We start from the raw sequence: 22,979 nt of genomic DNA, 5'->3' as shown, positions 1-22,979 counted from the left end.
GAGCGGAACATGGTAGATCGCCTTCGCAACATAATCCCTGTATACATCCTCCAACAACCTACCTGTATGGTGTGTGCACTATGTCTACTCTTCGCATCAAGATGACAGGAGCTGACGGGATGTTTTCTGCCCCAAGCGATACCCCGCACTGCTACAACCAACAACGTAGAACAGCGCAACGAACGTGAGCCCGCGGCGTTGTCAACATCGCGCAAGAGCGCTAAGATGTGTAGTTCCGTAAAACGCAGCAGACACTATCGAAGACCCACTTCTATACTCACCTCTGCTAGCCAATCGATATCGATATCGATATTGATAAGTAAAGCTATACCCAGTCGAGAAGATCTAGCATGGCTGCATCTATTGCGCAACGTTGACATTCGTTGATTGGTGGTGACGTCCTCTTACCTAGGAAAGGGCAGAATGTGTAAGGAGAAACGCACCTTGCAGTCTTGAACATTGCATCGAGCTTGAGTTCCAGTTTGTGGGAGATGACGGACTGGATGTGATTTCAAATCACGAACCAATGCTGTGGAATGGACTGTCGAAACGGATTAATGTTGAGCTGTATTGGACAACTATCTACTACTTGCATAGTCCCTTGCAGGTCACTGGATGCGACCACTCCTGACGCCAAGATGAGGCACCCCTATGCCTTGCATACGAAACATCCCAACCCATAGGCTTTTCCGAAACACCAGCAATGACCGAGAAAAGGAATGAGACCACCAACGACCGCAATGGCGACTCACGTAGCACTCCGACTATGAATCTTGGCCTTCACCCGGGTGATTTCTTGTCTGGTCGAGAGAGCAGCATTCAAGATCTTTTCAATCTCACTGCTCTGTGATAGACCTTCGCCGCCTGTTCCACCTGAGGCATCATGCTGCGAAACACCTTGTGTGATCAGCCATGAGACATCTTTCAGCTTTCGAGTGACAGCTTCGATGTGGGCGATGTGGAAATCCATGGTCTCGATCGCTTGACAAATCTCCAATACATGACTCTGGTTGCTCTGTGAAGTGGCGGGAGCTGCTGATTGACTTGCTGCCTCGCCTAGCTTTGAGGTCTTCGACGCTTGTTCGTCCGTCCGTGATGGCCATCGAAGTGACACCAGGCTATCTTCCATTCTAAATAGTACAAGACCGTACAGATCGATTATCGTCCTCACTGTCATCAACGAGACGGTTGTGGTAGCGAACAGAGCAATAGCCTTGCTGGGATCATCGACAAGCTCTCCTCGACCAACGATGGACTGGATGGCCTCGCAAATCTGGAGGACGCTGTTGAAAGCCGAAGATATGATACCGTGAATCTTGTCGTTATCCGTGGGACCATGGGCTGCTGCTATGGCTATGGTCAAGGCTCGTTGATGCTCGCTTAAAGTATAGAAAAATTTCGCTGCAGTGTCGACGAGTGCAATGTGCTCAGAGACTCCTGTGTTTGACTGCATCCTTGGCAAGACAGGATTACTTGGTGCTCTGGCGTGCTGTTGGTTGACGTCTTGTACCGGTGTTGCGTGAAGCGTCTGAGCGTATAACGAATTCGTTCGCCAGGTATAATCATTTTGCTGGTTCGTATGCTGTTGATGGCCGATGATTGCACTGCCTGAGTCAGTTGTCTCTGTCGATGAGCCACACCCCATTTTGATAAGGTATCAAGCTGCTCTAACATACCCTCTTTGATTATCTAGCAGTCCAGCCGATGGCATTCGTGAGAACTGCTGCCAGTCTCCCTGGTGAAAATTGTCCGCATAGTAGGAGTTGGCGTCCATCGAACGTCTTCTTGCTGTTGACCCGACACCGCAGCCTTCAATCTCATGCACAATCGGCACAATCTGTGCGAGCAAACCTTTCGACCCAGATCAGTAGAGGGCAAGACTTCAAACGCCCAGCACAGGGCTCAAGATGGTTAGCGTGACGGCCCGAGACCAATCGGACCGTAGCAAGCTGGTGGAGGACACTCACGCGGCAGGTCGGTACCTCTTGCTACGGCAGTGTGGAGCGTCGATGCCCACCAGACAGGCCCGATATGCTAGTGCGTTCCCTGCTTGAAACATGACTCGCGAGTCAGCAGAAGAAGGCGCCGCCTGATCCATGGCTTCGTGCACCATTGCGGACCATTTCCCAAGAAACACATGACTTAGCGTAGGAGTGGTGAACAAGTATTTCCGAGCCAATCATCATCGGACCGGGAGGTGTGGCATGTAGATCTCGAAGGAAGGTTGCACTAATGCACTATGTGAGGATACATGTGCTGCAGCATCCTATTGCAGGCATCCATGTGCAAGAACCCTGTACCGATGGCTGCGGGAACAATAAGCAACGATTATTGCAGGGAGATCATTGACCTTGCCACCTGAATCCAACAGGGTCCGAAAGTGAGAATAAAAGTTGCAATTCTGGGGGTGATTTTGCGGAGCGCACACCTACGTGCGTTCCCGTTGAGCTTCTCAAACGTCGGATGCCAACCTCGACTCACCTCAACAAATAGCTCCTCATATATATGATCATATTCTTGTTGGCCCCCATAACAGTAAGTGCTTGGCTTCACGATGTGTAGGTACGCCTGAAATGCAGGCATGATTTTAAACGATAGACTGTTGCCACCTCACATCCGAGTACGGCTCGTCGCGCTTGAAAGTGTTCCAAAAGAGCAGAGGAGAGCGTTTGTCGTATAACACCCATATGGCTCACGACGAGTGATTGTCACAAGACGATTGATCTGCGTGCCTTTCGATCCGGTACTTCTGGCACGCCAAATTTACCTCGTGAAATACCAGGTGTCGAACACGTGTTCAGATCCTAATTGGATGCCTGAGGCAGTCGACTCAGTACAAGTGGTTAGAGGAGGACTGTGACGTAGGCCAACCCAGCCAGCATCGCTTCTTCTGACACCACTCACTCCTTCGACCCACAAAAAGGTCATACCTATGCTCCCATGAGCATGAGGTGCTTAGGTCGAATCCGCTCTCCTGCAATGGTTGAAGACATACTGGATATACCCCATTCAGGCCGTCCTTGCGATGCCGGGAAGTATTCACGGTATGGAAGGACGGTAAATACTCAATCTGTTCCGAGCATGATTCACGCCATTGGCAGACAGTAGCATTCAATCTGGTGGAGCGACTGACTAATAATACGAAGTAGGGCGCGCTATTCTGAAGGTTCATGGCTGCATGCGAGCCAAGCTTAGGTGCAATGAACCTTGCTAGCTTTTGGTCTCGGCGTTGAGAGAGCTTTTCCCAAACTTGGGGCTGGAAATGCACTTCCTCTTCTCACGGCAGTACAGGAGTTGGACCAGAGGCAGCCATCATACACAGGTAATATCTGTGCACACTTTCGATACTTCAGAAGACCATGCAGAACCACCGAAGAGTTCCCTGTGCGGCGTTTGGTGGGATCCCGAATTTACATCCCCTGTCGGGGTCGAGTCTGGGAAGTACTATGTACGTACAACTTGAAGTATCTTTATCCAAGCCAAAGGATTTGGCTGGAGCGAGTGACGCCTGTCCCTGCATGCTACGCTTACCTGGAAAGAGTTTGGCCTGGTTCCTACTCTGCCAGTGTTCGTGCGTGTAAAGGCAGGCTACAAGTTTACCATGACTTACCACAGTGCTCTAAGGCTAGTATTAGCCAACACAGGCTCAGATCTGCGTTCATAGCCGCATAGCTCGACGTTATCATACGTCCAGTCGGTGCGTTTCACTTTGCCACATGTATATTGACCAAGGATTTAGTGTTCATCGGGCTGATGTCCGTCTCCTCACCATTAATCTAATCATTCTAGGCCCAAGCTCTCCTCAACACTGCATACCTCGGAACGTTTTCATATAGCATCGAGCGATCCCATACATATCCTAGTGGAAAAGCCCCTGGCATCGAACGTTATTGGCTTTTCATGATGGATGATGTACCATGGTGGGAAAACGTTACTACTGGCTAGCCGATTCTCAGTAGCATTTCGTGGGCGTTGAGAACTCTGTCTCCAGCTAATACATTATATTGCCAACGATGGCCAGACATGGCCTCCTATATGTCTACCAGTCATACAAGCTACTTAGCATTGTGGGACATCATTCAGCCGATCAACAATCTTAGTCTGCACATTCTCTCGACTTTACAGGTGTGGTGAAGACCTTGACCTGTTCAGCCTCTTGTGACTTGTCCTCCCACGGGCATCCCCTGGATCATATACACGCAGCCACACTCCTGTTCGAGGCGAGCCTACGAATACTCAACTCTGTGTCACATAATCATTGGCAAGATACATTACAAGTCCTGTTCGAACACAGAGCAACATACACAATCTTGGAGACGGAAAATGGAGGGCCCCAAACCCAATTCAGCCTACCAAGGACACAGAGGAGCCTGCGACCAGTGCAGTCAGCGGAAGGTACGATGCACACCTGCGAACGGAGCATGCCAAAACTGCGTGGCATGGGGAAAGACGTGTACCTATTCACCCAAAATACCAGCTGGGAGGCCGCGGAAGAAGCAGACAACATCTCAGAAAGACAATGCATATGAGGCGACTGAGCAGAATCAGGCATCGGCGCGTCGGCCTGCTATGCAGCCCCATATCAGCAGGCATCAGTCATCTCACGAACTTCCTACTCTGACGCGAAGCTCGGTGAGCCTGAATTCTATCGAGAGTCAAGTGGCCACACCACCAAACGAAAGGTAAGGTCGCTGAGAGCTACCTCGAACCGTTATTAACGTCTTGCAGTATGTCAATGAATCCGTTACAAGACATGGATGCCATGGACGCACTTTTCCAACATGGCTTCTGCGATGAGAACAGCATGGGCGATCAAGATTACTTCTCTTCGATGTTACTCGATGATAATGACAAGCTGAATGCCACATACGTGGACCAACTCATGACTTTCCCGCAGCCAGAGGGATTCGATAGACACATGGCAATACCGGAGGCGTTCCCAGTACTGAAGCCTGGTCCCACATCTAATTCCCGTTCTCCTCAAAGAGCCAGAAGCTCTTTTATCCTGCCTCGGCGACAGTCATCCGACCTCGGAGCGATGACATTTACTTCTCTACTCGGTACAGTCATGGACCTACGAAGCAAGTATGACGGCCTGAGGTCAATGACACAGTCGTTCCCGCAGCTTAGTCAGACGGCCTTGCCTGACACAAACACTACCATCGACAGCATCGTCACTTCGTTCTCGCAATTCTTCGATGACATCGAACCCTATCTGACGACGATTCATCAAAAATTCAGCGCCCTACCAAAAGGTGGAAAGCCACAACAGCCTCTAGACATTCAGGGTACAATTAAGATGATTGTCGCCGGCTCCTCCATCATTCTCGAGACAGCCTATGCTCTCCACGAATTTCTTCAGCTACTGTGCCGGAGCGAGGTCAAGGATATATCATGTCGACTGAAAAACGTATTACGCTTCAGCACAATGGATTTCCATGTACGGCGGTGCTTACATTCCTTCGGGGTCATATCAGATATATTCACCTTGGCAGAGGGCTCCGGTATCATTGCCATTGATAGCTCCATGGACGATCTTCAAGGCGCGAAAAGGTCAGCAGATGCTCTCAGGAAGGAGTTGGCACATGCCATCGAAGAGATGAAGACACCCTTATTTTGAGCTACCTTTGTCAGGGTTCTGGGGTGCCTTGGTGTAGTACGTCAGTTCTAATCTACCTCAGCATTTCTGTCAGCATCAAGAGATACCCAGGGAGTGGTGTATTTTACGGCGTTACAGGCTGCATAGTGGGCTTGCATCTGATGGGCTGGTTGCATGCCAAAGTTTCCACTGTTATAAGGTGTTTTAGAGATGCCCAGGAAACTTCAAAGATAACATTCCAAGACGGTCTCGACTCTGGAGGTCCGGTGCTGTAGCATTATATGCAGCTTCTTGCCGCCTTTTCTCCTAGTCAGACCAGAAACTTTAATATTGTGTACGTCAACATACTAGACTTGAGAGAAAGCTTGCCATCGACAATGCAGTCTTCACGTTCAACATAGTTCGTTGACCAAGATGGAAGTCATAACTATCACGAGAAAAGAAACGTGAGCTAGCAGATACCTAGAAGTCGCTACTGCCGCGCCAGTGGCAGGTGCCGTCCGGGTACTACATAGCACGTGGCGTGATTGACGAGTCCATTACACCTGTTTCAATTGCCGAGTTGGGAAGGCGCGAATCCTTGCCTAACGCGCCGCATATCAGGTTTCTAAAAATTCTAAACCTCAACTCCAACTTTCAAAGAAGTCAGTGCCAGCACTACAGGTCTAGGTAATGATCTGTTCCATGGAATGCGATCTACGCAAATAATCAGCGGGCGCGCATGTTATATCCCCAACTTACGTAGACACATCGCAGTAAGCACAGATGAAGCTAAGCTTATGCGCTTTGCGAGAGGTTGACTCAAGCTAGCCAAGGAAACCCACTCATTATTGGCGATGGTGTGGGGCTCGAACATCTGAACTGGTCCAGGGTCCCTCACTCGACCATACTACATTTGACGGCCGGCTCTGAGACCACCTGATGGAGGCCCAGCCCTGGTGAGCCTACGCTTCGCCCACGTTCCTCACTCCGGTGATCGTCCACGACTATCTCATCGAGCGCGATGTCACGTACTCGTATCGCACCAACACACCAAATGTGTTCCCACGACGATGATAGACGCGCCTGGTGCGGTACAGCTTTGAGATGGAGCACACTTGCTTATTCTTGCTCTTACAAGGAACAACGCACAGCAAGGTCTCAAACCTTGGTATGTGCTTTGTAGATCTTCACCCGATATCAATATCCTTCGCCATGTATTCGACCATCGACTCAGTGGATGTACCCATGCTGATCTCAGAACAACCAATGTCGTCAACGCAAACTGCTTGTGTAAGGCGGTGCCTGGCTAGATCTCCTAGTGGTCCAGATTATGCTTGTCTCTGAAGCATGAATACGTATCAGCCTGAACGGTCAACTCCACCCAACCCCTGTAAGCATACTGACATTCGGGTGGCGAACGATGGAGAAGTCACAAATGCCAACCTCTTCATTCAGTCCTGACAAAGTCAAACTTGGTACTCTCGTAGTTACTGTGGAGCGTTTGTCTGGTACGGAAGATGTCAGGATTCTGAAAGTGTGCATCGTACAAGAGGGCTTGTGGGAAGTAGTCGCCATGTCACCGCAGAGTCGACAAACTGAGTCAGCATTGGTGAATAACGGGCCCGTTTCGGGTTCGAAGGTGGGAGCGCGGCGCGTGCCTGCATGCATAGAGTACTATGGTGGCTGCTCATCTGAGCTGCTATTGGCTCGATCCTTCGGTAGATTTTGACTCGTCCATTAGCGAAGCCACGATACGAAGCGATGTCACGAGCATTGCATGTCGTGAACTTTACCATATTTCGAAGAACCATGAAAGCTTTGGCAGATTACTGATTGCACACTCTATCTCGACAAGACAAAGTTGCCCGGCAAACACATCTCGATCAATACCTATGCTCACGATCGGCCATGGCTCATATCAAAAAGTCTGGCCTCAGCTCTCTTTCCCGTGTCAAGCTGGCAATCACTCACATCGCCTCAATAATGATGTGGATGCTGCATGTTCCTACAGTACCCAGCGAGCTCATGTGAAGAAAGTCATTCGTGCAGAAACGGAATCTCTTTCATCAACAAGCTTGATGGAGGGTCGCTTTCCTATCCAATTACTGCCCTTCACGTTCGCACGCTTCTTGCTAGATGATATGCCAACACTGTCAGACTACTGTCCAGAGAGTAGAGTATTGCCGACATCGTATCCACGTTCTCGGGTGATTTTCAACTGGCAGGCTGGTTCAAACGGTAGGGCGACCGGTGCATTCCGTAGCGCTGGTACGGCAGTAGCGGACCCGCTAAGCGAGCGCTAGCACTCCTGATTGCATGCCCATCTTCCGCTAGTCAACCCTGATCTGATCAACAAATCCCCATCATGCCACTCACAGCTTTTCCACATGCCTTGGAATAAATGCGATCTTGACGCCCTCTTCGGCAGTTGCGACAATTCCATACCGCAGAACGGGATCTTCCTTGCCTCTTGGGTTGAAGTCATCAAGTCGTTCAAAACACTGAAGCAGTCTGACAGCCGTGTAAGCGATCTCGGTAATCGCGAAGCTCTGACCAATGCAGGTTCTTGCGCCACCAGAAAATGGTATCAACTGCCACGATTTCGGCTGCCAGTCATCCCAACGCTCAGGACACCAAGTGCGTGGGTCTGGAAAGCCTGCACTGATTGGTGGGTACAGGTCGCGGCGGCGATGCATGAGAAGCGCCGAGAACAGCACAGGTGTGCCTGCCAACACGGCAATGGGCTCCGTGCCGTCCGGACCTCCGCCGCGGGGCAGCGTTGTGTCCCGGAGGGCTTGACGCGTTGCGAAGGGCATAGTGGCATAGTATCTCAGTGTTTCGTTGATTGTGTTTGTGAGATATTTCATCTGCTTCAACTCAGAATAGGTTGGAAGTCGTGATGGATCTGTTGTGCCGAGGGTCTCGAAGATCAAGGTCTGTAGTTTGGAGACGACTTCAGGGTGGCGCGATAGTTCAAAGAATAGCCATGTCAATGCTGAGGCTGTCGTGTCGCTACCGGCGAAGAGTACCGTGGTGAGCTGATCGCGAATGTCCTTGCGATTGTTCGTGTAGGCGACGAGGGCATGTAGCAGGGTGTTCTGTTCGTCGTCTGCTTTCTTACTGAAAGAAATGTTGGCGGCTGACAGAGCGAGGGCTCGGCGAATTGAAGGTTCGAGGTAGGAATCGACAATCTTGATACCGGCCTTGTACTCTTTCCGAGGCACTGTCCAGGCGAGAGGTCTATGAGTGTCAGTAAAGTGCGTTTGAGCCATGGAATGTTTGCCCTACCCAGCTCGCATGATGACACTTTGTGTCTTTTGGATCTTCTCAAAAGCATTGGTAAAGTGATTTGTGGTGTCTAGTAGCGTCCCGAAATTGGTGCCCAGCAAGAACTCGGACACGTTATCCAAAGTGTATCTGAACACAAGGTCGTCGATCTCTAGTGCTTGTCCTTGGCCAAGCAGTGGCATCATCCTTTGCCAATTGCGCTCGAACAAGTCAAGATCAGTTACTCTTTCTTTCATGAAGAGAGGTCTCATGACTTGACGAGCTGCTGACCATTTCTCGCCATCAGTGCTTAAGACGCCATCTCCGAGGAAGTGCTGAAAGGCGTTGTAGAGATCCTTCCCTTTGCCCCAAGATTGGAAGTCTGTCGCGAGCATGTGCTTGACATTGTCTGGATCAGCGGTGATGATGTATCTGCTACCACCCATGACATAGGTCTCGGCAGTGTACGAGCCTTTCTCAGCACACCCATTGCGTGAGAAGATATCTTCCCACCATTCGAGACAAGCATGAGCACGCCATGTCTTGATAGATTGATAGAAGAAACCGAGACCTAGAATTAAATGAGTACAATGCTTTCGTAAGTGCAATCAGCTTACCCAGCGGTCCAGGAATGCCGACGTCGGGGGCGGAGTGCCCCAGACGAGCCACTCGCCGACGAGTCATCCATCGATCAGCATACAGCAAGACAACGAAGCCGACATAGAGGGCCAGCGGCAGCCACATGTAGTTGGTGAGGGCCATGTTTGGTCGCTTGCTGTCTCCGAGCTGATTCTGTGCCTTAGCGAGTTTATGGGGCTTCTTATTTCGATGATTGACCTTGAGCTTGTTAGGGAGCCAAGTTGTAACAGGAAGAGGTGTAACAGGAAGAGGAAGAGGTAGAGGCAGCATCGTCGAACCCAGTATCCATATCCTGCTCTACCACAACGACCCGAAGGAGTGCCAAGAATGGTATTGGGAGGCCCCCCACGACGGACGGGCATAATGGTGGTACAAGGAAGTTACGAAAATTGCCCGAAAACTCGAACTTCGGTCCGGCAGTCAAGCACATGGTGCATAGAGCTTGTGAATGACTCAGGTACAAGACCAAGTACGAGTTGTCTCGTCGGGACAATTTCATGTCAAGCAAGATGCCGCGGTTTCCCCTCAACCGTCTTCTTATGAAACACTGCATATGAGCGAGGCTCAGACGTCCAGCCTGTTGCTCCTGCTCACACTTCACACTCACCCGCGCGCAGCCATGGATTTCATCAGTATTGACCAGTTTCGGGCATCAAACGGGACTGATGCATCTGCGTCCCTCGAAAGTCTACAGCAACCCTTACGCCATACCTGGGCGCACCTTGGAATATTTCTTCTACTAACCTGCATCGTCCTGGCATCAACCCATAAACTCCTCTCTAGTTTCAAGCCTGCGCAACACCGACAAGAGCCTCTCAAAAAAGTCCGATTCGAGTGCGATCTCGGAGGCGAGAGGTCGGAGTCGGTGAAAGGTCAGCTTGAAGGGACATGGAACTTGGTATCATACCGTCTCGAGTTGAAGGCTCCAGTGCGAATTACAAGCTTTCCTCTGGGACGACATGCGACAGGTCGGCTGACGTACACACCGGACGGATATATGTCGGTGCAGATAATGCGACCTGGCTGCGAGCATTTCCGGGCAAAAAACCCTCAGGGAGGCACTGTTAGGGAGAATAGCCGTGCTGCCGCGCATTACATGGCGTATTGCGGGAGATATGAGGCTTTCGAATACAAAGGACAAAAGCTAGTGAACCACTTGCTCGACCACTCACTGTATCCCAACTGGCTCAACACAACGCAGGCTCGACTGTGCGATTTTGACGGCGATGAGCTTGTGCTGCGTCCGCAGAAGGTACCTACATTCATGGTAAGTGGCCGATGTGCTACTGGCTAATCGTTGCTCCCACTGACTCATCTTCAGGGCATGGAGGTTGGCGGAATCTTGAGGTGGCGCAGAGCTTCTGTCGCAGAGAAAGGAGGAAGTTAAAATGCGCCGCAATAGACCTAAATCAATTCCACACCAGCTGTGACATCTGATGAGAACTGAATGTCGAACTTTCGATCAGGTATCCTTGATCTCGTCATATTTCCCCTCGTAGAATGCATACGATTGACTATTGGGGAGGATGCGAGCGTGCGTTTGATGGCAATGACGATAAATGCGAGCATTCTGAGGAGAAGAGGAAGAGTTCCCAATGGCACAGCATAGGCGCCTCCATAGGCTTAAGAGGCGAATGACGCTTCACTCCGGCAGGTTACGCGGTGAGGCTACGCCAATATCGACCGCCCCCACCCACTATAAACATCAATGATGTCGGCGGCCTACTGCCTTCCGAGTCACTCTTCATCCCCTGCCGTGTCGCTCTTCGACAATGCAAACATGCTATAGCTGTTTCAGGCTCATTTATTCTAGCAGTTGGCATTGCTTGTGCCAGACCGTGCGAGGCTGATAAATACAAGCTCTTCGCCGCTTAGCAGCAAGCTATCTGATATGAGATTTAAACCCTCAACCCTCATCGACCTTGAGAGCACTTCCCGCCGCATCAATGCAAGACATGTGACACAGGAAATTTCACTGTGCAAACCACTGTGCACAGCTTGATTGCTTGCGGAACACTCTGACCAAGTCTCATCTCCTGGCTAGATGGTACGTGCCTTCATCCGTGGGAAAAAATGTCCCGAAAATGTCCCGCTTCTGAACCGGGCAATTTTGGCACTCGTCACCCTTCGGTCCTACGAACAACAGGCGTATTCCCCCATCATAGGCACGAAGGGACGTGAAACAATGCCCAGCATGCTGTTTCCAACGCTTGCTGTTGATCACTCGGCTTCCAAGCCATTCAGCAAATTTTCCACATGTCTTGGGCTTCTCGACATAGACTGATATACATTGGCCTTCATTATCGATCTTTTTGCGGCTGCTGGAATAAGGGAACAGGTCCAAACACTTGACTACCACAAGTTACGTTAGACGGCACGCCGTCTGCTTTTCACCTCTTCACCATGGCCGCTTTCCGTGATACGCCGGTAACCCATGCCTTCCGCTTGCTGGGCATGAAGAATTCATTCGCCTTCCCCGAAGAGAAATCCGATTTCGAACGTCCCACGCAAAAGTCGTTCCACGGATGGCAAAAAGGACTCAACACACCATCGACATCGTCTATGTCAGGTAGCAGCAGTGATGAATCTGAAGTGAAGACGGAGAAGATTCTGGCAAATGCGAGCAATGGCACGCCAAATCTCAGAATTGCAGCGCTCAGTGAGGAAGCAAGAGAGGAGCATATCCTCGTGGACTGGTATGATGCAAATGATGCGGCCAATCCTAGAAACTGGTCCAAGATGAAGAAAATCTGGTCTGCTGGGATCGTCTGGTGATTATCTCATCCTCCGTTATGCCATTTGTGGAATGCTGACACGACTTGCTAGCTGGTTCACTTTCGTGGTCTATTGTGCTTCGGCTATCTTTGTTCCAGCTGATACGTAAGTCGAGCTCTCTCAGGTAGAGTTGAGAAACTGACAAAACGTCCAGGTTCGTCGGAATGAGGTATGGAACTTCTCACGAACTCACCAGCCTCAGTTTGGCGATGTATGTTCTTGGCTGTAAGTTACGTGCAACCATACTCTTGATCCAAACCTCACAGCCTTCACAGATGGTATCGGACCAATGCTTTTCTCGCCTGTCAGCGAGATTGCATACATCGGCCGCAATCCACCCTATCTGGTCTCCTTCGTTTGCTTCTTGGTGATCAGCGTCATCACTGCAGTCGTCGCAAACAAATCTTTCGCCGCACTGATCGTCATGCGTTTCCTCCAGGGCTTTTTCGGCAGCCCAATCCTTGCATCCGGCGGCGCATCTCTCGACGACATCTATGACAGCGACTCGCTCCCTTACGCTTACGTCTTCTGGATAGCGGCGATGTACTGCGGCCCAGCACTAGGTCCAGTCATCTCAGCTTACGCGGTTATGGACGATTGGCGCTGGCCACTGTGGGAGATCCTCATCATGTCCGGTCCGCTCCTGGTCTGTCTCCCACTGCTTCCCGAGACCTCCGCGCCGAAAATCCTCTATAAGCGAGCTGTCCGTCTTCGCCATGCCACAGGTGACCCAAGGTACAAGTCCAAGGCAGAACTTGTCAAACTCGACACAACAGGAATCTTCATCGACGCCCTCATCAAGCCAATCGAGATAGCGATCAAGGACCCCGTCATCGCTTTCGTCTGCGTTTACGGCTCGCTCCTCTATGCAACCTACTACTCATTCTTCGAGGCTTTCCCAATCGTCTACGCAGGTGTCTACGGACTCTCTCTACAGTCTATCGCCTTAGTCTTCACATCCGTGGTCGTCGGCTGCGCGATCTTCGGCTCCACTTACACAGCCTACCTCTACTTCATCTACGGACCCCAGTCAAAGCGCCAGGAGATGACGCTCGAGTCACGACTCCGTGCCGCGCTCCCTGCTGTCTTCCTGCTACCAGCCAGTCTCTTCCTCTTCGCCTGGACATCACGCGCAGACGTTCACTGGATTGTTCCAACTGTTGGCATCATGCTTTACTCTGGCACTTCGTTCGTCATCTTCCAGTGTATCGTCTGCTACGTGCCGCTCACGTACCCCAAATACGTTGCGAGCTTGTTCGCAGGCAACGACTTCTGCAGGTCCTGTCTTGCGGCTGGATTTGTCATGTTCTCGAGAGCCATGTATATGCAGCTTGGGATTGCTAAGGGTGTCACTCTGCTGGCTGGGCTGTCGGTCATGGGGATACTCGGCATGTTCTACCTGTACTTCTACGGAGCGAATTTGAGGGCTAAGAGCAAGTTTGCTGTTGGATGAGTAGCTATCGCAGGGGACGTCACTTCAGAACGGGAACGTCTGGCTAAGGGACGCATGAAGTTCGGAAGTGGGTAGTCGCAGGCGAGAGGTGGGGTCACCGTGTATTCGACCTCAAGGTTTGGGATAGTGCCAGAAACAGTACAGGAGGCTGATCGTAGGGCACGTTTTAGCGTTGGTCGTGGATTTGAGTGTATTGCTGCATGTCCAGCGTTGACAAGGGAGTTAGGTGCGCAGAGCATATAGAAGCATAGCAGTTAGGCGTTGTCATTTCTAACACCTTCTTCGCAGAAAATGCTTCAAAATACAACGGAACAATCTCCAGCCATCTATCCTATTCATGCCGTCATTCATTTGCTGGGCAATTGGAGGGGTGCTTTGCACTGCACTGCTCGTTGTCTGGTATTGATGTAAATCAAGTTGAACGAATAGTCTGAGGCAGACTTTCCGATTCCTCTCTAGCATGGATCCCAGCGAACGTTGAAAGGATAGAGCAACGAGCCATTAGCCAGATGGCCATGGTCTTCTCCAGAAAAATGTCGCGACTTCCTCCGAACCAGCATTGATGGCTTGCGATTTGGAAAATGCTCTCAGCTAATTCTACTGACGTTGGTCCAGCTTCATCGCGTGAAGCTTTCACACCTATACGGCAGCTAGCAGGTATTTGCATCAAACAGTGAGCACCTACATCGTAGACAAGATCGATGCTGCCTAGCTCAATCTTCAAATACCATGTTGCATTTGCTACGTGTAAGGTACTAACCCAAATGCCTGCTTTTCCTGTGTGACGTACAAACACATTTCTAAGTCTAATTTCCAACATATCTTATCCTGCCCACCTAAGCTCGATGCTTCCTATCCACACATTACGCCAACAGTCGGCTCGCTCACCAACAAATGCTGACCTGTTCACCCAAGAACACGAGACAACTCCCAAGCTCCAACAGTCCCATGCCCTCAAGGCACCGCACACTCCCCCCTCAAACCCGCGACAGATAAACTGCAGCAAACGTCAAACCAGGGCCCCACCAACATGGAATGAGAGGTTGATAGCAACCCCCGCGAAACCAAAACCAACCCCCAGACCAGCAGATAAGCGTCGATGCCCAGAAGATGATCTCCTCGATCTGATCGGTCGGGCCACCCGTCGACGCCCACTTCCAATTCATGAGCCCTGTCGTTCGTCAGCGAATCAAGTCTCGCGGTATCCGAAGCTACCAGGATGGCAGAAACATGAGTTGTTGTTGCGCTTGTGTCTGTCATGCTTACCTGTCACCAAAAAGCCGAAGCAGGCGTAGTTCCAGAGGCCGAATGCGCCGAGCCTCACGACCCGCATGTCTTCTCCTCCGACGTTCTCTGAGTCTGGTTCGATCAAAGCGTCTTTTTCGCTGGGGGTGAGGGTTGGTGCGTGACTCGGGATGTGTTTGAGGTACTTGTAGTAGTAGTCGATGCCATACTTTGTGTGGCCGAAGATAGATCCCTGTGTGTATGTTAGTGGTACTGTTGTCGATGGAACGACAAGAGGGTTATGATGCACAGGTATACGCCGTAAGCCATTACGGACTCCGGCAAGGATAGTGGACTTACGATTTGGAGGATCGTTGCCATTTGAAACAGCCGCTTGGCGATGAGCGGATAGTAGAGGTTCGTTCCTTCCATGGCCAGTGAGCAACAGTAAGCAACGCGTGGAAAGCTAAATGGCTTCTCGACAGTGGTGAAGAACGGAAGGATGGCAGGAGGGACTGAAATGTTTGAGCATGATGGTTAGCACAGCAGTCTTATGAAAGGCAGCGAATCCTCAACAACCCGGGACCATTAGATCACCGGCAGCATTGCGGTCTAACGATCACGAGCAATCGTTGTGCTGCCGTATTCATCGAAACGTTGTTGGCTTCAGAGCTAATGGCAGCGTAGCAAGGCACCGACAGTGATCAATTTCTGAGGAAGTTGAAAACCCAAGTCTGACAGATATATTCTCCGGCGCCGAAAATCCTCCGTTACGGGGAGGCTTGCGTGAATTGGGAAAGGACGACCACCGAGGAAGCCTAGATCTGCCATTTCCGACTCGCTACGTTTCGTTACGAGTATGAGCCGAACGCTGGCTATACACGTCATTTCAACGCCATTTGAACGTCTCGGCCGTAATCCACACTGGACATTTTCAGCCGTGAGCATTACGCCTGGTTCAAACCAGAGAGCCGCCGGCGCACAGGCAAACGAGAAGATGCGGACTTTGAAGATGTTTTCGGAGTCCCGACCATCGGCTTCGTGCTCTGAGACGTTGCGCCTCGAATACATCCATCTTAGAGACCATATCCGATCGGCCACATAGATTCCTCTTCAGCTGCAGGAAGTCTAAATAATAACGGTCCTCCGACCGCCGTCTCACCATGATCAAAACTCAATCACAAATAGAACCAGAAAGCATCAGCATTCTATCACTGCCAAACCTCAACTCAGCAGCCAACCCTACGCCGAAGCGAAGACCAATTGACAGAAACGACAAGGACAGCCCAAGACCTGCAAAGAAACGGAAACATGGTCACTCGTAAGTCCAAAGTCCAAAGTCCCTACTGGCCCAGGCAGCACTGACGTGGCATTCGGTATGCAGCCCAAGCCAGCCGCAACAAACGACCCGCGACATACACCAGTGGCTTCGTTCTACGCAGGACCTCACCTATCAGGAAAGGTCAGAACCAGCCCTGGACACTAGCGCGCAGAATCTGGACGTGCAAGTCGTCGTCACAGGGGCTTCCGAGTCTCCGCATCACCCTCAACTGTCGACGTGCAAACGGCAGGGTCACCCGCGTCCTGAGAGATGTGACGGCCCTCTGAAGGCCAACAATGACGCGAAATACGATGCGTCCCATAAGGGCACCTCGCCAGAGGCGTCCCGCTTGTATCTCCCTGCCAAACACGAGCTGGACCCACAGACGTTGATGGGAGGTCTGAGAGTGACTGATGCCGTGATGGTGAGCATAGAACTGCTGTTGAGCTGTAATTCTCATATCGAACGAGATGACGCCGCGAAGGCTGTGGCTGATATACACAAGTTGATTATGTGGTTTGAGATGCTTGGAGCACTGGTGAAGGAGGATCCGGGGATCAATTCGTGGTCCGAGTATGTGCACGCGCCCAAGGGAATGGGAGTGAGGGCCAAGTGCAATCGGAAGACCTGCTATGACGGGTGTTGTGGTGTTCAAAATGGAGATTGGGCTGCGCCGTCTGCGCACGAGGGCGAAGACATGTTGGTTTCAACCGCCATTCTATCGAGGATGTCCAGATTGAAGCCGATTGTGAGACGGCTAGATGCTTGTGAAGCACTCATGCAGTGGAAAGGGCTCGGACTGAAATGATTGTGGTGAGTGACTGTGTCAATCATACTGTCCTGGCGCTGTATGCATTAGCTAGTATGGCGACATCTGACCATCACTTGTCCACCACCAATGCGATCCGCACGTCCTGCATACCATGTGAGGGCACCCTCCATTCTTTTCAATTGCCTCTCCACATTTGGGGCATCGTCGAACATCACAGCTTCGCAGCAGTTCGGCAAATGCAGTATCTGGGACATAGGATCCTACGTGCTTGGGTTCGCGGCACTTGACGCACGTGTACCCTTTGCAATGTGGACACAAGATGCCCTTGTTTCTGACGCGTCCTCTTGACAATTGCCATGCATTGAAACTGCCGATGAGCTCTCCACAGCTTCTTTGTGTGCAGTAGAAGGGATTCTCGATATCTTTGTCGATAAGCATTTTTTGGTATTTCCGACTTTGCTCCTCAGTGATGTCCGTACACTGTTGGATGGTTGGAAGAGGCACCCGTATGTGGCAGCAAGTATATGCATTGACTTCATTCGATGCTATCTCCCAGCCGGCTGCACAGCATTAGCACCATAACCCTGGATGGCCAGTTTCGCACCTACCTTGGAAGCAGCTGTAACAGAAATAATGTCCGCATGGCACCGCTATCATCTGGAAGGCGAAACCATCTTCGAAGCAGATCGTACAATTCAGCATGTCTGCAAAGCCTGACATGTCGATGCGCTCTTTATAGGTCCAGCGCCACTGTGCTTGCACGTCTGTCATTTCGGATGTCTGGTACACCATATGCCAAGCCATTTCCGAATCTAAGCCGTCCTCCTTGAGGCAGAGGATGAGCGGCAGACATGCGTCCAAAAGATCGAACATACATACAGTACCGGGAACGAATATGCTGTGGAGCACTTGAAAGATCAGCAGACGCATGTTCTGAATCCGGCGGTTCATGCTGAGATGCAAGGGTAAATCGGGTTCCTCAATCACTGGCGGGTGGCTAGGATAGTCTTCGGCGAACTCGATGCGGAACGAGATTCCTGTGGACGGCAGTCGAAGCATTGCTGTGACCATTTTGTTATTTGTTTGCGTGATCTGGAGCGTGCCTTCGCCATAGATGGCGTTGAGAGCGCAGAGCTCATCCGTGAGAATGTCGTTGACCATAGCGGCATTGACGCTCGCACTTGGCGCAGGCCGTAGTGGGCATGGAAGGTCTCCTAGAGTCGACATCGTCTTCGTCTTACAGCACTTGGGGGCCTGAGTCTTTACATCTCAGCGGGTGGTTTGTATGTGCGTGATGGTAGTGTGGGCTGTGAGACCCGCAAGAAAACCGTAAAGCTATATTATATCCTTGTTTTCATGAACATTGTATGGAGCCGCCAGGCTGGCCGGGCCTCAGCCTGAGGACATAAATGTGTTTGCTATCCATCACCGAGCCGTGCGTATCGCCGCTTTGTAGCATTTGCAAGTCGCTGCTGTAGTTCTCGCAGATGATTGGTAGCTGGCAGGGTAAAGAGTCACCCAGTGACTCACCGTGTTTTGCTGACATTTTCGCCCCTTTGGACATTAACCAACGATATGTAAGGCACGCAGCAGTTACACCTCTTGCATTGTTGACGTTTTGGATTTATGATGATAGTGCGATGCAGGAAGGAGAGATGAAGATTTTGCTCTGATCAGTAGCACACCTAGAACGGGGTAATCACGTGTATGCTTCACTCGGCTCGGCTAATCCTGCCGAAAGCTCTGCTTAGGAAAGTCATTATAAGGCCTCCTCCACCCGCGAGACTCTGTCAATACATTTATGTCACCGGTCAGCCCTAATGAGAGCGGCAATAGCGACTGTTGTTTGCAGCCCAGCTGGTTCAGTGACTATCATGCGAGTCTTACCAAGCAACCGTCCACCCAAGCTGACATTCGGAGAGATCCTTCAGGAGATAATGCAATAGCCCTTCGCTCGTGGTACAGCTTGGCTGTCCGTCCTACTGACGCAGTGATGTCGCACACCTTAGGCATTCAAAGATTCTCCCAAGACCAGTCGATCAGCAACATAACCTGTCACCATTGCAAAGACACCCTTGTGCAACAAGTCGACAATTTGTTCGTTCACAGGCCAAGTCCTGAAATCAATATGTCAGCATTTCACATTCACGGATCTGCGTGTGCGGTCACTCACCAAGGCAGGGCACCGACACCCGTCCAGTTCTCCAACGTCTGGTCGATCAACAATCTGACACCCATGAACATGTAGCTTCCGAACGGGCCAACGATCCCATAGTAGCTCATCAGTCCTCGAATACCAGCAGCTGCGATGCCTTGACCCCAGTGCATAGCCCAGTTAACGCCGGTCGAGTGGCTATTGTAGTATGATGGTGAAATACCGAGAAGGCGAGCCAGGGTCTTGCCTGGAACGTCTGAATTGGGACGGTTGGTGATTGTTTGTTCTGCCTTTTCGCCGATTGTCATGCTGGAGGTCTTTGTCAGATAAAACTTGACGGACAGGAAGCCAGTGGTGGACCTACGCTGCCACGCCGACAACTCCGGCTCCGAAACCGAGTGCAATGCATTCAAGAAGAGAGAATCGGACCTTAGGTCGTGCTGGGTTGATGGCTGGTGGTGGCATGGTGAATTATCTCGGGTAGGAACGTCTGTGTTGGACACGATGTACTTGTACGCTTTCACAACGTGTTACTTGGAGTACTGATTAGGTTTCTGAGAAAGCGAGATGGCCCTACAGGTGAGACTTGCAAACGAGTCAGTTCAGAGTTGAGCTCACGTGGAGATCCCGTGATCATGCGTAGAGGTGTGACGTTGTGGAGGTGTCGGATTCTATATCCGAACTTTCTGTACTGACTTTTGAACGGACTTTGGTGCTTGCACGGAGCAAGGCTCCTAATCCTTGTCAATAGACGAGGTCTTGTAACTCGTGGATGAACAGACACGGCTATAGGACTTTCGTTACTCAGTTCCGTGCGGTGCTCGCTCATGTACTTCCGTTCATGAAGCAGTCCAGTCGGAACACCTCTCCGCGCGATTATTCGTATAGCGACAGCGCTCCGTGCGGTGGAGGTCTTAAGAGTCGTGCAAACGTACAGCTCACTGCTAGATAGTACGCGACATCGTCTGAATCATCGCAGCATCCGACCAGGGATAGCTGTGATTAGCCTTGGCCAGGTGCAACTACTACCAGCCTGAGAAGGTTGTGCTTTCGTGTGATTGCTTGACCGTATCGTCTTTTGCAAAATTCGTGACCCTCTTGGCATTCTACTGTCTCTTCTTCCACCTCAAACTCATAAACCTACATACGCTGCGCGAGTGATTAATACTAGAGTAAATAGTACGTGCCTAGTATGTATCTATAGTATTTCGAATACGCTATCCGGTAGTATCAACCTTATCCTGTACTATAGTAGAATAATAGTTTCCGCGGCGTGCACATTATCCTTGAATCTATAGCGGATAGTAGGGAAACTTAGCCGAAGACGTACCATATACTGCTCGTATTCATCTCTACTAAAATACAGCTAGGATAAGTAAGATTAGTAGCGCTAAGTAGCTTAGTCAATTGCGATCACTACAGTATCACCTTCATCTATAACAGGCGGTTGCGTATACTATAGCACCGATCTCAAAATGTGGTCTTCGAAGTGGAAGAAACAGCAAAATGCCAAGAGGGTCACGAATTTTGCAAAAGACGATAACGGTTCTGGCCTTGCCGTATGCTTAGGCCACCACTTATATTTGGCCACTCAGGGAGAGTACAGTATCACAATAATGTGTTGAATTTAATGTCACTACCACGAAGAGTTATGGTGTCAGATGTTCGAAACATTTGGAGAAGCATAAATTCATTTTGCAGCTCAAGGACAATTATCTGGACTTGAACATAGCTGTCTGTTGCGGCTACCGTCCACGCCTCCAGCTCTAGGCACAAGATGCATGCTAGTATCTCCCGTTTCACACCTCATCCGATCAAGAGTTGTACACGCCCATAGCCGGCATGCCCATGAGCTTCTCCCCAGTCGGCCTAAACCTCGGTGTCTTGCCCAAGGCCTCCGCTCCCTCGGTCGCCTTTTCCACCTCACTAAAGTCGAACTTCTGACCAGCTCTGTTCTTCTGTGGCAGCAACTCCCAAATCGCCTTCGCATATCCGGGGTCAATCATGTACTGCTGAGCCAGATACTTGATCTGAATTTGCGGGTCACTGACTTGGCTCATCATCACTGCAGTGTTCTCATGCAAATGCTGGCGAGCCTCCTCCGTCATGACTCGCTTGTACAGTTCTCGAGGCTGATCATACTCGGACAACTTGCCTTCATGCCAGTAGTGGGATTTGCGGGAGACGATGTTATCACCGACCTTGTAGGGAGCTTCGGCAACATCAGGTCGGAATTTGTTCTTGTAGCTGTTGGGCGCGTAGTCTGGGTTGCCGGCATGGTTGGCATCCACTCGTAATGGGCCGTCGAAGTTCAATGATGCGTATGACTGCGCCATGAAGGGGCAGTTGACTGGGACTTGGTGAAGGTTGACACCGATACGGTGATACTGGGCGTCACGGTAGAAGAACATTCTGAATTGCAACAATGGATCTGGCGAATCTTCGATACCTGGCACCATGCTCCCTGGTGAGAACGCAACTTGTTCGACATCACGGTGGAAGTTCTCCGGGTTCTTGTTCAGGGTCAATTTGCCGAATTCGTGCATCGGGAATTGACCTCGTGGCCAGACCTTAGTTACGTCGAAGGGGTCAAAGCCGAGTACATCAGGATCCGCTTCTTCTGGCTTCATGATCTGGACTTTTGCGGTGTAGGAGATGGGTTCCTTGTTCTCGATGGCCTCCCAGAGATCCTGCTTGGAATAGTCTGGGTTTATGCCTCCCATCTCTACGGCTTCTTGTCGCGTGAACTGCTTTTGACCCTGGTCGCTGATAAAGTGGTACTTGATATAAACAAATTCACCATTCTTATTGACCCATTTGAAGGTGTGGCAGCCGTAGCCGTGGTTGAAGCGCCAACCGTTAGGGTGACCGTGGTCGGAGAAGAACATCATGCCGGCATGATTGCCTTCCGGGTTGTTTGCCAGCAGGTCGAAGGTGGCATTGTAGTCAAGGAGGAAGTTGTCAGGTCGTCTGCCCTGAGAACGGATAACGTCTGGACCTTGAATTGGATCGCGGCAGAAGAAGACAGGGAAATTGAGACCGACGATATCGTAGTTGCCTTCGCCGGTGTAAAACTTGATGGCAAAGCCACGTGGATTTCTGGCGGTGTCCGGGAACTCTCGTCCGAGGGTGACAGTTGAAAAACGGATGAACATGGGTGTTTTCAGGCCAGAAGACGACAGGAAATGCGCCTTAGTGTAAGCACTCATATCTTTCGTGGCTTCGAAAGTTCCAAATGCACCACTGCCGCCTGTGAGTGTTAGCCGTGCACATGGGTCATTGACGGGCAGTCTTACATGGATGCACCATTCTTTCCAAGAGCTTGTGTCTGTTGAACGTCTGTTGCTTCTGGAAGAGGAAAACGTCCGAGGCCAAAGGAAGACCTCCAGCGGTCTTGCTGTGAGATGGATCTGGCCAAGGAATACCCTCAGCGTTGGTAAAGTATGGAGCGTTGTCTTCTCGCATGCCGCCTTGCACGACACCACTACAACAGTTAGCGTTGTCACTTTCAAGAGTAACTCCTTCGAGTCTTACCTGATCTTGGCTGCAACGGTCGCTGGACCTTCATTGGCACCTTGAAAGAGTGTAGCGCGTTGTGGAAGACGAGGGTCAGCACCAAAAGACCCAACGGCCTCTGCGGCGGCTTGGATAGGATGAGCCATGGTTCTTTGCATTTGAGAGACGAAGTACAGGTCAGTACACGGAGACAACGAAAGACGTGAAGCAGATGATCGAAATGTCCGAGAAGCAGGGGACTTAATAGTCGTAACAGCTCTTAGCCAAATCGTTCAG

At 50.8% G+C, this 22,979-nt stretch overlaps 9 protein-coding genes across 9 annotated transcripts; 3 read left to right on the top strand and 6 right to left on the bottom strand.

Annotated features, from left to right (window-relative positions):
* Positions 1-748: 748 nt before the first annotated feature.
* Positions 749-1,645, bottom strand: PMZ80_000683 (uncharacterized protein; the record flags this gene model as incomplete). Its single annotated transcript, XM_064869133.1, has 1 exon — positions 749-1,645. The coding sequence occupies one exon, from the start codon at positions 1,643-1,645 to the stop codon at positions 749-751; it is 897 nt and encodes a 298-aa protein (XP_064734630.1).
* A 3,084-nt stretch (positions 1,646-4,729) lies between these two features.
* On the top strand, positions 4,730-5,620 carry PMZ80_000682 (uncharacterized protein; the record flags this gene model as incomplete). Its single annotated transcript, XM_064869132.1, has 1 exon — positions 4,730-5,620. The coding sequence occupies one exon, from the start codon at positions 4,730-4,732 to the stop codon at positions 5,618-5,620; it is 891 nt and encodes a 296-aa protein (XP_064734629.1).
* Positions 5,621-7,953: 2,333 nt separating this feature from the next.
* Positions 7,954-9,610, bottom strand: PMZ80_000681 (uncharacterized protein; the record flags this gene model as incomplete). The annotated part of the gene is made up of 3 exons (XM_064869131.1): positions 7,954-8,821; positions 8,870-9,419; positions 9,466-9,610. 3 exons carry the CDS (start codon positions 9,608-9,610, stop codon positions 7,954-7,956), a joined length of 1,563 nt encoding a protein of 520 aa, XP_064734628.1.
* A 2,280-nt stretch (positions 9,611-11,890) lies between these two features.
* On the top strand, positions 11,891-13,715 carry PMZ80_000680 (uncharacterized protein; the record flags this gene model as incomplete). The annotated part of the gene is made up of 4 exons (XM_064869130.1): positions 11,891-12,258; positions 12,314-12,367; positions 12,417-12,487; positions 12,538-13,715. The coding sequence occupies 4 exons, from the start codon at positions 11,891-11,893 to the stop codon at positions 13,713-13,715; spliced, it is 1,671 nt and encodes a 556-aa protein (XP_064734627.1).
* A 1,189-nt stretch (positions 13,716-14,904) lies between these two features.
* On the bottom strand, positions 14,905-15,320 carry PMZ80_000679 (uncharacterized protein; the record flags this gene model as incomplete). The annotated part of the gene is made up of 2 exons (XM_064869129.1): positions 14,905-15,192; positions 15,300-15,320. The coding sequence occupies 2 exons, from the start codon at positions 15,318-15,320 to the stop codon at positions 14,905-14,907; spliced, it is 309 nt and encodes a 102-aa protein (XP_064734626.1).
* A 782-nt stretch (positions 15,321-16,102) lies between these two features.
* On the top strand, positions 16,103-17,068 carry PMZ80_000678 (uncharacterized protein; the record flags this gene model as incomplete). Its single annotated transcript, XM_064869128.1, has 2 exons — positions 16,103-16,260; positions 16,324-17,068. 2 exons carry the CDS (start codon positions 16,103-16,105, stop codon positions 17,066-17,068), a joined length of 903 nt encoding a protein of 300 aa, XP_064734625.1.
* Positions 17,069-17,115: 47 nt separating this feature from the next.
* Positions 17,116-18,259, bottom strand: PMZ80_000677 (uncharacterized protein; the record flags this gene model as incomplete). The annotated part of the gene is made up of 3 exons (XM_064869127.1): positions 17,116-17,292; positions 17,369-17,592; positions 17,641-18,259. The coding sequence occupies 3 exons, from the start codon at positions 18,257-18,259 to the stop codon at positions 17,116-17,118; spliced, it is 1,020 nt and encodes a 339-aa protein (XP_064734624.1).
* A 778-nt stretch (positions 18,260-19,037) lies between these two features.
* PMZ80_000676 (uncharacterized protein) lies at positions 19,038-19,495 on the bottom strand (the record flags this gene model as incomplete). The annotated part of the gene is made up of 2 exons (XM_064869126.1): positions 19,038-19,149; positions 19,206-19,495. 2 exons carry the CDS (start codon positions 19,493-19,495, stop codon positions 19,038-19,040), a joined length of 402 nt encoding a protein of 133 aa, XP_064734623.1.
* A 1,506-nt stretch (positions 19,496-21,001) lies between these two features.
* On the bottom strand, positions 21,002-22,849 carry PMZ80_000675 (uncharacterized protein; the record flags this gene model as incomplete). Its single annotated transcript, XM_064869125.1, has 3 exons — positions 21,002-22,437; positions 22,484-22,671; positions 22,722-22,849. The coding sequence occupies 3 exons, from the start codon at positions 22,847-22,849 to the stop codon at positions 21,002-21,004; spliced, it is 1,752 nt and encodes a 583-aa protein (XP_064734622.1).
* Between the last annotated feature and the right edge of the window lie 130 nt (positions 22,850-22,979).

This window comes from Knufia obscura (genome assembly GCF_036327395.1).
Source record: "Knufia obscura strain CCFEE 5817 isolate CBS 148926 chromosome Unknown scaffold_1, whole genome shotgun sequence".
In the NCBI taxonomy this organism is placed as follows: Eukaryota; Fungi; Ascomycota; class Eurotiomycetes; order Chaetothyriales; family Trichomeriaceae; genus Knufia; species Knufia obscura.
The sequence above is the reverse complement of the archived record's forward strand: the minus strand, read 5'-3'. Positions and strand labels throughout refer to the sequence as shown.